Consider the following 15,791-nt stretch of genomic DNA (forward strand, 5'->3'; position numbering starts at 1 on the left):
GTGTACTTCATTACGGCCATGGAGCAATTTTTCTCCTGTACTTGGTCTCCTCTTATTTCCTCAATCCCATATTTAGTTGGGAATCGTAGCAGTTGGTGCAGCGTTGAGGGAACAACCCTCATCGCATGTAGCCAAGGTCTTCCCAAAATAACATTGTAAGGGGAGAGGGTGTCAATTACTGTGAACTCCGTAGCAACTTTCTTGCTGCCAGCCTACACCTCCAAGCTTGTCTCCCTAAGTGGCCACGTCGGCGTTCCATTGAATTCGACCATTGGGCTGTCGAATTGCTCCAAGTCATCCTTGTGGAGCCCAAGCTCCCTGTAACATCTGACGTACATGATGTTGCAAGAGCTACCTTAATCAATCAAGATGCGCCTGACTTGGCAATCTCCAATCTTTAGTGTCACCACTAAGGCATCGTTATGTAGATGTTATACCATGTCTAAGTCTTCTTCGGTGAAGGATATCATCGGCCCTTAGTATCCACCTGTCCGGGATTTATTCTGTTGGACCCGATAGACATGTTACAGATGCCTTACCCTCTAGTTTCCCCATAGACTTCATTCTCGTTGACCTTCAAGTGAATCACATTGATTACTTAAGGTCCATCTATCTGCTGTGGTGATAGTGGAGGTGCTGCCACTGCTAGGGGTAACTTTGCGTGCTTCTCTAATTTTTGCATCATCAACTAGGTCCCTCAGGTGTCCCTGTCTGACCAAGTCTTCCGAGTGCTGCTTCAGGCCTGACATCCTTGAGTCATATGTCAATTATCATCATTATAGGCACAGTGCTTCATGGCACTTCTGCCCATGTATTCGCCCAGAACTTTTTCTAGTGCCCTGTAGTAAGGCTGATTCTTGATTTTTTCCAAGACCCTATAGATGGGGACCTTGAAGACTATGCTCACTGCTTGCATAGACTTCAATTCTAACTCCGATTTATTGGAGCCCTGATTTCCTCGGCTATGCTTCGGCGAGCTATTTCTTTTCTCCGATTTTGCTGCATGAGCCATTTTGCCTTTCTTGTCTTCTTTTACTCTGGCATACTTCTTAATCCATGCCATGAGCTCCTCCATATTTCTTGGCAGTGTTTTTGCAAGGGATTGCCGTAGTAGGCAATCATCTTCTAGGCCATTTTTGAAAGAAACGACTGTCAGCTCCTGGTTACAAGCCGAGATCTGATAGTAAACCTCGTAATATCTCTTGGAGTATGCCTTAAAGCCCTCTCCATCGTTGATCTCTAGAGCCAGAAGGGAATCTACCCTCAATGGCTACGACTTATTGGTGACAAACCTGACCACGAATATCTCGACCAGGCCTTCCCAGCTCTTCACACTCCCTTTTGGCAATTTATGGAACCAATCTGATGTTATCTCCCCGAAGGAAGATGGGAACATTTTTCACAATAATTACTCGTTCCCAATCCACAAAGCCATTGAATTCAAGTATAAACCAATATGAAAATTAGGATCAAACTTACTATCATAAATCTGGAACGTTGACATGCTAAATCTCTCGGGTGCCTCGAATGTATCCAACTCCACCAAGAATGGTGTCTTTGGCTGGGCGTTGGAGGTTATCTCGACGTCATGTCTTTTCCTCTATAGACAGTCTTTTAAGTCTTCCTTTGTTCGTTCAAGAGCTCGACAGTCAGTAGACTTCAATCTCTTCAGTGCACTGTTTCCTATGTTGGGTTACGTCCTCTTGGACTTCACGACATCCTCAGTCTCATTGAAACAAACACCATGCCCGTGGATCTGCCAAGATCCCCTCACATTGGTCCCCTTCATCCGTGGCATCCTCTGAGACTCCACTCATCTGGACTCCATACGCCCAACATCCTGTGATGGCTGACATGAGTTCTCTTGTCCCTTATCATGCTGTGGGACCGTTGGGATTGCCTTATGTCCTTTCTTCTGGGTACCAATTTTGGTAGCTAGTGTCGTCGTGTCCTGTCACGGGAACGTCGGCTATATCACGTTGTTTTACATTATGAAGTTGACCATTATCTATAGGTTAGTCAACTTATTTGCCATCTCCTTTAACTCCTTGTCTCTTCTCAAGCATCTTTTCTTCGAAACCTGCAGATCATTCTCATGGTAGTACTCATCTCAGGAAACGCTCTTGGCTCCGTTTTGGCCCTTGTCGATGTTATTCACCTCATGGCCGACTTCCTGTACCTTTTCATTGTTATTCCCTCCCTCAGCAGGAGGGTCCATACGTTCTTCCTTCTCGCTATGGATGTCACCCCCTATTCTCACGTCCTATCTGTTGTCAGCCATAAACCCTTACTAAGTTCCCACAGACGGCGCCAAATTGTGGGTGTTGATTTTTTACCTCATAACCAAACAAGGAACTTAGCCGGAGAGCATGCGGCAGAATAGATTAAGCTAGCACATGCACATAAGAAGACAAAAAATATCACGGTAGCTCGTCCAGCCCGGCGCACTCTGACGATCAAATCAGTCAACTTATCTTACAAGATATCATCAACTCAAATCAAGAGCTCACAGAATAAATCACATATCTTAAACCCATAGGGGTGCCTTACTTTATACTGATAAGTGTCTAACTTTCCTTAGAAGTCTTATTTCATGGGACTCTATCCTTTACAAGGATAACATCTATCACAACTCACACTATTTGGATTACGACAAACTTCCTCAAGAGTCCTATCTCTATCTAAATAGGTAGCTTGATGTCATCTAAGACTCTAGTCCCTCATTTGAACCTCTCATATTCAGATATGGTTTGACCACACCTTGACCAATAATAATCATCCTTGTGACACTTCGGCTAACCACCTAGGCCACGTGGACAACTCAAAATCATGTTCCCACAATTGGCCCCTAGCTTCTATTACCTCAATAACCTGAGGTGATAGAACCTATATCGTTTGATCTTTGAACATATCAGCTAAACAACATGCTAGAGATACTCTTCTTGTGGGGAAGTATTTTAAGATAACACCATGTGGCTAAGGTGACGCTGAGGTGTCAGCAGGGTGCCACGTGGGCATACCATGTTTGTCAAGATATTTAGGGCACTACCGAGGTATTTTGCGAAAATATCGAAATCCAAGATATTTGAATAGGGGATAAGCATCCTGGATAATAGAGGGTTCTAGTTTAGATAAGGATAAGGCTTAAGAGGAGTTTATCCCTATCCAACTAAGATTTCTGGATGAACATGGTGCCTAAGTCCTATGAAATGAGACTTCTAGGGGACGCAGGCAGTGTTGATTATAAAAAAGAGGCACCCTCATGGGTCTAATGTATGCTTTAATTGTGAGTTTAAGTACTTGTGTTATGTTATCTTTGAGAGATAAAGATTACTGACTTGATCATTGGAGTGCCCCCACGTAGATGAGCCACCGCAGTATTCTCATTATCTTGTTGTAGGTTGTCAGTTCATCTATTTTTCCAATGCTCTCCAGCTAAGTTCTCTGTTTGGTTGTGTGGTTGAAAATCAACACCCACAATTTGGCGTCGTCTGTAGGAACTTTATAAGAATAGATGGCCAATATCTGGTGGGAAGGATCATCTTGATTCTTGGTTCTTGATGATTGGACATTTGAGTCCTTGTTTTATGAAGCCAACAAGTCATGATCTCGGTCGGAGGAGTATCTCTAGCATGTTGTTTAGCCGATATGTTCAAAGATCAAACGATACAGGTTCCATCACCTCAGGTTATCGAGGTAATAGGAGCTAGGAGGCAGTTGTGGGAACATGATTTTGAGTTGTCCACGTGGCCTAGGTGGTTAGCCGAAGTGTAACATGGATGATTATGATTGGTCAAGGTGTGATCAAACCACATCTGAATTCGAGAGGCTCGAATAAGGGACTAGAGTCCTAAATGACATCAAGCTACCTATTTAGATAGAGATGGGACTCTTGAGGAAGTTCATCTTAATCTAAATAGTATGAGTTGTGATAGATGTTATCATTGTAAAGGATAGAGTCCCATGAAATAAGACTTCTAGGAAAAGTTGGACACTAATCATTATAAAAGTAAGGCATCCCCATGGGTTTAAGATATGTGATTTATTTTGTGAGCTCTTGATTTGAGTTGATGCTATCTTGTAAGATAAGTTGACTGACTTGATCCTCGGAGTGCCCCTGGGTGGACGAGCCACCGCTGCATTTCTTGTCTTCTTATGCGCAGGTGCTGGCTTAATCTATTATGTCGTGTTCTCTCCAGCTAAGTTTCCTGTTTGATTGTGAGGTCAAAAATCAACACCCACAAAAAGCCTTAATAAAGTTTGGTTAAAATTTGAAACTAATAGTTGATTGGTGTGGTGAATTACTTAAAATAAATGGATGATTTTTTTTATTGGCAAAAATTAAAACGTCGATTGATATGATGAATTATTTTAAATTAATGGATGATTGTTTCTGAATGGATTGCGCATAAAACACGATTAATTATAATAGGTACATTTGTTTCCAGGAAATAATCTTTTTAAATTTAAAATTGATTGAATTTTACCTTGGTTAGCAATGTCACAAAAAAAAGATTTAATGTATTGGCAATTTAATCAAGGGGCATTGACCCATAAGTCCTAAAATCAAAATTTATAGACTAACTAGTCCCATAATTATTTTAATGAATACATAAATCCTTATTTATGTAAATTGACGTATTTATCACTATTTTTATGATATGGTCAATTTGAAAAAATTCTCCTTAATTTTAGTATGTCATATTTCAAAAAAGTAAACTAAAGGATTTTTGTAGTCATATTGCTAGTTTGGACAAATCTCATTCCGTATTCAATCCATCTAAATTTGAAGATTCCCTCTTTAATTTTAGTAGTTTATGTCACATTTCAAAAAAGTACACTAAAAGATTTTTTGTAGTCACATTGTTAGTTTGGACAAACCATATTCCATATTCAATCCAACTAAAATGTAGCATACCCATTATAGAAATCAACTCTTTTGCCACATTTCAAAAATCACATTAAAAAAAAAAAAAAAAAGAGCCTAACAATCAATAAGGGCAAAAAGGTCTTAACGTGACACAATAATATATTAAATAGGATCTCATAGAAAATGTTTTCAAATGATCAGGACCTACCGATCTATTAAAAAAAAAGGCATTTATAGTATACAAAATTTTGAAGTGAGATTTTCCAGTAAATTTCCCTTTAATGAATTAAAAATGATTAGTTAATAAGTTGAATTATGCAAGTTTGATTAGCAATTTTGTAGATAAAAATACGAAAATAGTGATATTTAAATATACAATTTGTTCACTTTTTATTTAATACTTTGGCTTGAATTATTTTGGTTTTTTTTATTTATTGTAAACTTTTTTATATGTTTAAATAAATTTTAATAATTATATGTATGATCAAAATTTAAATACATAATCTTTTTATCACAATTTTTTTTTTTTTTTAAAATGTACGAGGAGTCTTATATTAAGAGTTTGCTTTGGACCCTCAAAATGTTAGAGCTAGCCCTAGAGCTAAGTATTATATAAATTAAAATCAAGACAATTCAATCTAATTATGTCAAAACTGTAGAGTTTATTATATTTATTTTGAAATATCGAGCAAATGTTGAATTTTCATATAATTTTATTTTTTAAGGTAGAAATAATTTTTAAAAGGGTAAATTACACTTACACCATTGAGATTTGGGTTTAATACATATCACTCCCTGACGTTTGAGAAATTACACTGACCCTCTGTCATTGTAATTATTTAGACGGAATTAATGTTAGTATCAAAAAGACATTGAATTTATACACTCTCTTTTTTCTTACTTTGCTTTACTTCTTCTTCTTCTTCTTCTTCTTCTTCTTCTTCTTTTTTCCCCTTTGTTTTACTTTTTTTTTTCCCAATATAATTTAGTTTGTTTTCTACAAAGAGTTGTTGGCTTTTATATAAACAAGGGGTTTGTGAAATGTGGCTATTAACCACAAGAGTGAGAATATAATTTCTATAACATCATGGGGTAGGGTGTAATCGGATCACACCTAGGGAGTGTAAGTGTAATTTACTCTTTTTAAAAGAGGGCTGCTAAATGCCCCTACCTTTGTACTTTGGACCTCCTCATTTTTTATATTTTATTTTATTATAATTCTGTCCTAACATCAAATTCCAATTTTGTCCTCATCTTATCCTCCAAAGTCTAACCCTAACCCTAATCCCACCACCACTTCTACTCTCGCTGACGACCTCTGGCCACCAACCCACCTTCGTTATTTTCCTTCTTCGGCAAGCCTTTCACTGCCACTTGTTGTTCACAGAACTATCAACGGTAGCGAAGGTTAGGGTTCTGGTGACGGTCATGGAGAAGGAGCGACTAATTCCCCGAACTCTCTTTCATGATCTTCATCTTCATCCTTTGGAACCTACTCTATTTTCTATCTTTTGTGTTTGACTCCATCTCTCTCTGTCGTTTTCTCTTTTATAAGTTGGTCAATTTTTCTTCGTTCGATTACACCGAGCCGAACTTGTTGAATATGTTCGATACTCCACAATCGAACATATGCCTTTTATTTGGCTACATAGTACTAAACATCAGGCTTTTGTTTGAAACTGGTTTTCCAAATGGCAATGAGCAAAGGCAAAAAAATGAATTTTTTGAACCAATTATCCACCATTCATCTTCAGCAACATCAATGTGATTCTCTACAATGGAGGAATCACCCTTCGAACTTGGACCCATTACACTTCCAAGGTTGTTACATTTCTTGAAACATAGTTCGCATCTGTTTGATACTCCGAGGAAACAAACAGTTGCTCTGTTGTTGCTGTTGTTGCCACTGTCTGAGTAGGTTGCCAGAGAGGGAAGGTCACCAAAGTGGGAGAAGGACTGTCGGAGGAAGAAAGAAGGAGTTGAAGTTGGATGATATAGGGGTGAGGTTCAAAGGGTATATTTGAGATTATGGTAAGGGTCTAAAGAAAAAGGGAAGCAATTTTGGTGGTAGGGAGCCAAAGAAGTGGGGGGGTCCAAAGTATAAAGGTAAGGGACATTTAGCATCCCTCTTTTAAAATAGGTTGCTTGAGTCAGCGTTCTGAAATTGCCTTTTCTCTAAAATTAATTTTGCAGTGAGGACCTCTCTCTCACCATCTAGGAGATAACCATGTTCAAAACTACAACCAACCTTAACTGTTCTTCAAACCCAAAACTCCAAACTGTGATTGAGCTATTGAAGACATGTTCAAGCTTCAAACATATCAAATCAACGTACGCCTTCATGTTCAAGACCAACACAAACGAAAACTGTTTCTTCATGAACCAATTTGTCACCGCTTGTTCGATCTTTTGTCGAATCAATTATGCATTTGCCATTACCCAGATGAAAAAACCCAACGTGTTTGTGTATAATGCAATGATAAGAGGCTTTGTTCACTATTTTTCTTCGATTCAAGCTCTATAACTTTATTTAGAGATGTTGAGAGCCCACATTTCGCCACTAGTTATACATTTTCGTCGATAGTTAAAAGTGGTGCCTTAATATCAGCTTTTCAAATTGGAGAATCTATTCATGGGCAAATTTTGAAAAATGGGTTTGGTTCACATTTGTTTGTTCAAACTGCTTTGGTTGATTTTTATTCAAATTTGTGTAAAACGGTTGAAACGAGACGAATGTTCGATGAAATGCCTGAAAGAGATGTTTTTGCATGGACTATGATGGTTTCGGGTTATGCTCAAGTTAGGGATTTGGGTTCTAGTTGAAGGTTGTTTAATGAAATGCCTAAAAGGAACAATGCTTCGTGGAATACAATGATTGATGGTTATATGAGAGTGAGAGATGTAGAATCTACAAAGTTATTGTTCAATGAGATCCCAAAAGGGATTTAATTTCTTGGACAATGATGATCAATTGTTATTCGTAAAGTAAGCAGTATATTGAAGCAATGGCCATTTTTAATGAGATGAAGAGCCATGGGATTAACTTTGATGAAGTGACCATGGCACTGTTATCTCAGCTTGTGCCCATATTGGTGCTCTGGACTTGGGAAAGGAAATTCATCTTTATGTAATACAAAATGAGTTTGATCTTGATATTTACCTTGGGTCTGCGTTAGTCAATATGTATGCAAAGTATGGGAGCTTGAATAAATCCCTTTTGGTGTTCTTCGAGTTGCGGGGAAAAAATCTTTTATGTTGGAATTCAATAATTGAATGGCTTTCTGTACATGGTTATGTAGAAGAAGCATTGGCAATGTTTAGTAGGATGGAGATTGAGAATATAAAGCCAAATGGTGTTACTTTTATTAGTGTTCTTAGTGCTTGTACTCATGCAAGACTAGTTGTAGATGGTTATACGAGGTTCCTAAACATGATACGCGATCTTTCCATTCCTCCTTAAATTCAACACTATGGGTGCATGGTTGATCTATTGTGTAAGGCTGGTTTGATCAAAGCTGCATTGGAATTAATACAAAGCATGCGAATGGTGCCAAACTCTGTTATTTGGGGTGCTTTACTAAGCAGGTGCAAGCTTTACAAGAACTTAGAGATTGCTCAAGTTGTTGTTAATAAGTTGATGGTTTTGGAGCTAAAAAATAGTGGGTATTACACCCTTTTGGTTAACATGTACGCTGAATCAAATCAATGGAAGGAGGTTGTTAAGATCAGATCAACCATGAAGGTACAAGGTGTAGAAAAAACATCTCCTAGATCCAGTTGGATTGCAATGGATAGCAAGATTCATTTGTTTGCAAGTTCTGATAAATCTCACCCGTAGTTGGCCATAATATATGTGGTGTTAGGTGAACTAGAAAGGTAGCTGAAGCTAGTTGGCTATCAACTTAAGGTTGGGTTTATGCAGTGGTTTGTTTTAAACAAAGAAGATGTCATTTGAAGACATTGTGTTTGTGAAGCAGATGCAATTGGGTGCTAGAGACGGGTTGGAGGCACGTGAGCAATTCAAGTTTTGGGATGGTTGCAAATAAGCATTTGTAGTTGTCGCAATGCCAGTGAAGGATGGAAAACTGCTTGAGTTGCAATGCTAGTGCAACAAAACTTGAATAAACAGATGCAACATTGATCTCCATAAACACATGGTACTTCCAATGATCTAAACTCACATCCTATCTGCATGTTCTCAGTTTGGCTATTGCTTTGATGATTCATATCATAAAACTTGAACCCTACCCATGGAATAGTTACCTAACAAAATCTCTTTTCTATTCAATATTGACAAGAAACATAATGATGGTCCCACTAGTGCTGAGAGAGAAGAATGACATGTCTTCACATACTTCCAAGGCTTGAATTCAAAGAGAAGATGAACTATGATTTATGAGAAGAGCACATATGATTCTGCTATTAAATTAAGAGACTTTGGTTATAGTGACTATAATTTTCTTGGCTAACATGAGCTCTTGAACTAGAATTGTTGTTGCATAGATGGGTTCAGGAAACAATTAACCAACTCTGTTAAGCCATGCATGTTCTCATAAAATACCATTTATGAGTTTAAAATAGGACGTTTTGAAGAGCTACTGTATATTGTTTGCCCGTAGTAGTTGTGCGATTAATTTAATTTAAGGGAAACAAATCTTCCTTTCTTTATAAAATATTGTCTGATTCATTTGTCAATGTCATTTATAGAGTCAAAATGTTACCTAATGTTTCATCTGCTTTGTCAATATAACAGGTAGAAGCTGATTCAAAGTCTAATTTCCATAAATGGTGAACCTTATTATAGTCTGTGGTCTAAAGATAGGAAAGTAAGAGTGAAGATTAGTGCCCAATTACCTTTTGATGAAGTAATATCTTTGTTCTTGGGGCAACAACACAAGTCTGCTTCACTTATTTTCATCCAACAAATTGGCGATCTACAAGGTCGCCCATACAATGCTTCAAAAGGTGACATACCAATGCTAGCTTAAAAGCTGTTGTTATAGGCGAATTCAATTAAGGGTAGGTGTCGTTCTCAACTTTCTTGAAAATCCATTGCACAAGCTCTCAGCATATCTTCGAGTGTCTAGATGGTGCACTCAGATTGTCCATCCGTTTGTGGGTGAAAAGCGGTACTGAAACATAACTCAGTACCCAAAGCTTCTTACAGAATTTCCCAAAATCGGGAGGTGAATCGTGGATCGCGATCTAACACAATAGATACCGAAATTCCGTGTAGTCAAATGATTTCTCCAATGTAGAGCCTGCACATAGACTCTAAAGTGTCAGTTATCTTATAGGGTAAGAAATGTACTAACATAGTGAAACGATCCACTATTACCCATATAGCATCGCGCCCTTTGGGTGTCCTGAGCAACCTTGTCACAAAGTCCATTGTCACGTGTTCCCACTTCCATTCGGCTATTGGCAGGGGTTGCAACATTCCTCCTGGTTTCTGATGTTCCACCTTCACTTGTTGGCATGTTAGACATTTTGCTACAAATTTAGCCACACACTTCTTAATTCTGCTCCACCAATACTGCCTTTTCAAATCTTGGTACATTTTAGTCCCTCTTGGATGTACCGTAAATACAGAGTGGTGACATTCCTTAAGTACCTTTTCTCTAAACAACTCGTCACTTGGTACAAACAATCTACTTTGATATCTTAAACTCCCATTGGGGTGAATTGCCTAATCGAGCATTGGTTCTCCTGATTCCAGACGTCCCTTAATATAGGCTACTTCTTGATCGTGATTCTAGGCCTCCATAATCTCACTTATCAACTTAGGCATCACCTTCTGTGCACTAAGGTATACCTTTGTATCTTGAGATTCTACTTGGATTCTAAATTCATTGAGCATCTTAACCATATCTCATTCCTTGACAGCTATTTTAGTTATCATCCCTCTACTCTTGCAACTCAGAGCATCTGCTACTACATTGGCTTTACCGGGATGATATAAGAGAGTGAACTGGAAATCCTCAAGATACTCCATCCATCGTCTCTGTTTCAAGTTAAGGTTTTTCTGTGTATATAGATACTTCAAACTCTTGTGATCTGTGAAAATCTCAAATTGTTCCCCATACAAGTAATGCCACCATTGTTTTAAAGCAAAAAAGTACGGCTGCCAATTCTAGGTCATGCATTGGGTAGTTACGGTCATGTGGTTTCAACTGTCTAGATCCATACGTGACTACCTTTCCATTTTGCATGAGCACGCAGCCTAACCCTTCCTTAGACGCATCGCAATACACAGTGTACCCCACTTCTTGTTCCAAGATAGTCAAAATTGGCGCACTAGTTAATCTCTTCTTTAGCTCTTGAAAGGATTTTTTGCAAGCTTCGTCCTACTCATACTTTACTCCTTTCTACGTCAAATGAGTCATTGGTATGGCTAGTTTGGAGAAATCTTGGATGAACCTTCAGTAGTAACCAGCCAATCCTAAGAAATTGTGAATTTCTGATACGATTTTCAGTTGTTTCCAATCTAAGACTACTTCCACCTTGGTTGGATCCACCGCAATCCCATTCTTAGACACTACATGCCCTAAGAATTTCACTTCATTTAACCAGAACTCACATTTGCTTGCCTTGGCATACAACCAATTGTCCCTAAGAACTTGAAAAACAACCCTTAAATGTTGCTTATGCTCTTCTTCAGACCTTGAATATACCAAGATGTCATCAATGAACACTACTACAAATTGGTCAAGATATGGTGTGAAGATCTTGTTCATTAGGCTCATAAATATTGTTAGCGCATTGGTTAGTCCGAAGGGCGTTACTACAAACTCGTAGTGACGATATCTAGTTTGAAAGGCAGTTTTTGATATATCCTCCTCTTTAACTCGTAATTGATGGTAACCCACACCCTTCCATAGGTGATATTAAACTTAAGGTAGTCTCTAAGGGTTCACATACAAGTTCTAATGACTTAGTACAAATAGAGGATATAAAAGAATGCAATGCACTAGTATCAAATAAAACATGCCCAAGAATTATATAGCACCATATTACCCTCAATTATAGACGAGTCCACTTCTTCCTCTTGCAAGGCAAAGACTCTGCCGGTTGCCTTCTAGTTGCCACTAGTTCTAGCGTTCTGAGTTCCTCCATTCTTCTGGTGCTACTGCCTGGTAGATCCTGTCTTGTTTGTCCAAGGCTTCTGTCCACCCAATGCCTAGGCATTTGCTCCGAAACCTCCTCTCTGGTATCCTGATAAGGGGAGTTAGGGGCATTCACTTTTTTTGTGCCCCAATTATTGGTAATGAAAGCACTGGAGTTGTCCTACCGGCCTTGGTTGATAGCCCCCTTTCTGGATCTGTTGTTGCGATTGTTGTTGTTGCTATTGTGGTTGTGGTCAAAAGTAAGGCTTTGGGTTCCCTTCTGGTTCCTCTGAGGTCCTATAGATGTCTGGCCCCCTTTCTGCTTGTTCTAAGTCTTCCTAGCGTCAGCTACTTCCCTTTCAAATTCTAATGTCATCTCCAACACCTTGGCATATGAGTAGAGTCGTTGCAAGAGAACTCTTCCTCTAATTGTAAAGTCTTGCCTCCACTTGAACATCCTTGTTTTCTCTTCGTCATTTGCTACATATCTAGTTGTGTAAAGGGCTAACTCTTCAAATTTTACAGCGTATTAAGTTACGGTCATATTCCTTTGCTCCAAGTTTTGGAATTCCCCGACTCGCTCTCGGCGAACTGTACTTGGAAAGTATTTATTCATGAACAATTCCTCAAACTGGTTCCATGACATGTTTGTAACGTCACGCGTATTCTTGATTAGTTCCCACCAATGATCAGCCTCATCATCAAGCTCAAACACGGCCAATGCTATTTTATTGGCATTTTTGATTATTCCCATAGTGTCTAGCATCTTCTTTATCTGCCGAAGCCAATTCTCAGCCACCCTCGAGTCTGGTACTCCTGTGAATTTTGGGGGCCTTTGTTTTCTAAACTCCAAAAAGAGTCCAGTCCTCCCATATTGTTGATTGTTCCTTAGTTGTCCCAATTCTTCCAGAATTTGATGCCCAAGGTTATTAAGGATACTGGCTCCCACAAGTACAGGCCCATGCTAGTTTCTGGGATGGTTTCGGGCATTGTTGCTAGTTTCTGAATAGTCGTTAACTCGCGTATCCACCATTATATTCATGGTATGGGGTAAGTTGGTTTCTAAATTTCTAGCTAGAGTTAATCTTTCTACGAGATTTGAAATTAAGGTTTAGTCTTCTTAGAGTGTGACAAATATTAAAACAAGTAATAGTCAACAGATATAAAACAAGTCATCATTTCATATAAATATATTAGGTATTAGTACAAAAGGCTTCCGTATCATAGTTTCACTCAAAATCATTACGCACGCTATAATCACAAAGTTACTACATACATTTTAAAGATCCCTACCACGAGTGGATCTCACAAAAAGTCTAGCTTACTATCCTTAGATTAACTCTCATTCCCCAACCAATCGAAGTCTTCTTAGGGGTCTTCATTAGCCAAGTTGATTTCCTGGCCAGGGGAGTGGGGGCGTGTATATCGGCGAAGAAGGGATGTGTTCAAATGACACCTCAATTGGGAAGGTTGGAGTTGTTCCCGATTGTACTAGTGGTAGTTCTACCTCCATTAGTTGACTGTTGTTTTGCCCAGGGTAATGAGACTCGCCACTTTCTGCTGGAAATTGGTGCAGTGCTTCTCCTGCTAAGGCTCGACGCATCAGAGCATCCATTTTCTGGTCATCTTGCTCCTTTCGAACTGCACTTTTTGCTGCGCAACTTAGGTATTGTAGGTGTCGTCGAACCAAGGACCTCTCTTGTTCCCTCGTGTAATAAGAGTAATCATTTTTCACCTTTCGTATCTCCTTGATAATCCAACTCCTTAGCGCCGAATTCACGCCTTTGACGATTGAAGTAGGTATTAAAGGACAAGGCCCTCCTGCCTTGCATGCGGAATGCTCTCGAGATTGATTTCGATAGTCTGGCGGCTTTCTGACGACATCCTAGAGTGAAAGGAAAAGATTTTAATTATTAGTCTCTTTTAAATAAATATAATAGTGTGATAGTAAAATATAATAATGTAAAGGGGTAAGGGCTTCCGATGTCATGTATTAGGTTGCGCGGGTTAACCTAGCCTTTGATACCAAGTTATGACATGCCAAATCTACACGAAGGATTGTAGTCAAGGGAAAGTCACTAATGACTACTATGGCCAATAACCAAGTAAGGTCACAGATCGTCGGAGGAGTCAAATTAGCCTCCCTTCTAAGTCCTGCTTTCTTAGGTAGTGCATTACCCTTTTGACAGATCTTAAAAGGTATTGATGCAAGGTCTCATAAGCAAAGTAAGGAACTATATTGGTGTTGGAACATAAGTACATAATAATAGAATAATTACAAATATCCTTAATTACAAAAGCTCGTTCCTTCAACATTACATCCCAAAAGAAAATTTAAAATTTCATATGAACTTTACAAAACATCAAAAAGGAAAATTTCTAACTTTTCTAAGATAGCCAAATGTCTTTGAAGGTTTCTAGCTCATCATTTTCTGCTATAGGCTCCTCTTCGGCACCTAGCATGATACGCCGTGAGCTTTGAATGCCCAATAAATGCACACACACCCCGCCCATTTTTTTCCCCATCTAATATACAGCAACAATTACGACAATAGAGAACGGGAACATAACATTCATAGCACAGGTTACAAGGTTAGTTGTTAGTAGTTAGTAATTTAGAAACCCCCCAAAGAGATTTCATCCTCCTAACCCCATGAATTGGACACAGATTATTCAGTATGCCCCCTCTTTTGCAGCTTTATTGCAGACTTTATCTCGGATGCCCACCAACGGTTATATACTATGTAGCACCACCCGCAGGGCCTTAAAAAAGACGATAATTATGGGCCTTGCCCAAATCCCTCCTCACATCGAGCTACCTAGGGTCTGAATACAACCGCTCCATTCAAGGGTTCTGAACAACCATTTGCCGAAGACTTGCTCATTTTAATCCACTACTAATATCAACTTAATATTCTCATCATTTATCATATATAACTAGTGTGGTCGTCAACCCTCTTTACCAACCCATTTAGTTTTCCCCTTTTACATTAAGTTCATTACACATTAGTGATTAGCACAAGTAAGAGCATAATAAGACTATTCAGGGTGAAAATCAAGCATGCAAGTATAACATATATTATAAACAAACATGTCATAATGAGTTCAAGTATACATGAATGATAGCACAAAAGCATTAACTAAAACAAGAACCACACTGTTCAGATTTCCAGCATTGCAGCGATTCAAAAATAAATATACAAAAAAATATTTTTAAGGGTTTCAAAAATGTGGCTTCTTGAGGATTGGTAGAGAATCAAGTCTAGTTTCAGAATCATTTTATGAAAGTAAGGTGGCCCTTTTTGATTTTTAGATATTTAAGAAATACACAGACTTAGTCCAGATTTGACAACTGTTATAAAAATTGGTGTTTCTCTTAAAATACTCATTCATTTGCATTGAAATGAATTTTGTTTGAAAGATAACCTTTAGAGGAAGATTTTGATATAAAAATGAACATGAGATCATTTTGTTGAAAGTTTCTAGAATTTTCTAAAGTTTTCTGTTTTAAATAGGTTCTTTGCACCAAGTATTTAGAAAGATAAAAGGAGTCCTAAAAACACATCCATGGTCGTAGCCAAAATTCTCACATACTCTATATATGTCAAATAATACCCTTTTAAAATATATTTTGAGTTCGTGAAGGTTTGCTATGGAAATAAAATCAAAAACCTTGAGAAAAGCTTGCTGGAAATTACAAACCATACATCATCTAACAAATGTAGTAACTGTTAGTATCATATGAAATACATTTTTAGCATGTATTATGAAGGGAAAAAACATGATGATTCATGGAGAGAAGAGGTGTATGAAAT

At 38.3% G+C, this 15,791-nt stretch overlaps 1 protein-coding gene and 1 pseudogene across 1 annotated transcript; one reads left to right on the forward strand and one right to left on the reverse strand.

Moving 5' to 3' along the window:
• Positions 1-763: 763 nt before the first annotated feature.
• Positions 764-1,856, reverse strand: LOC145805626 (uncharacterized). The gene is made up of 2 exons (XM_082900789.1): positions 1,742-1,856; positions 764-1,257 (listed from the first exon to the last, which is right to left on the reverse strand). The coding sequence occupies exons 1-2, from the start codon at positions 1,854-1,856 to the stop codon at positions 764-766; spliced, it is 609 nt and encodes a 202-aa protein (XP_082756915.1).
• A 5,241-nt stretch (positions 1,857-7,097) lies between these two features.
• Positions 7,098-8,708, forward strand: LOC114263715 (pentatricopeptide repeat-containing protein At1g06143 pseudogene; annotated as a pseudogene).
• Positions 8,709-15,791: the final 7,083 nt, after the last annotated feature.

The sequence above is a fragment of the Camellia sinensis genome, chromosome 13 (genome assembly GCF_055761805.1).
Source record: "Camellia sinensis isolate YWXY chromosome 13, ASM5576180v1, whole genome shotgun sequence".
NCBI lineage: Eukaryota > Viridiplantae > Streptophyta > Magnoliopsida > Ericales > Theaceae > Camellia > Camellia sinensis.

Coding starts and splice junctions, on each gene's coding strand:
- LOC145805626 (XM_082900789.1), bottom strand. CDS start 1,856: ATGTCAGCCATCACAGGATGTTGGGCGTATGGAGTCCAGATGAGTGGA. Junction 1,258..1,741: donor GGCAGATCCACGGGCATGGT/GTTTGTTTCAAT, acceptor CATTGAGGGTAG/ATTCCCTTCTGGCTCTAGAG.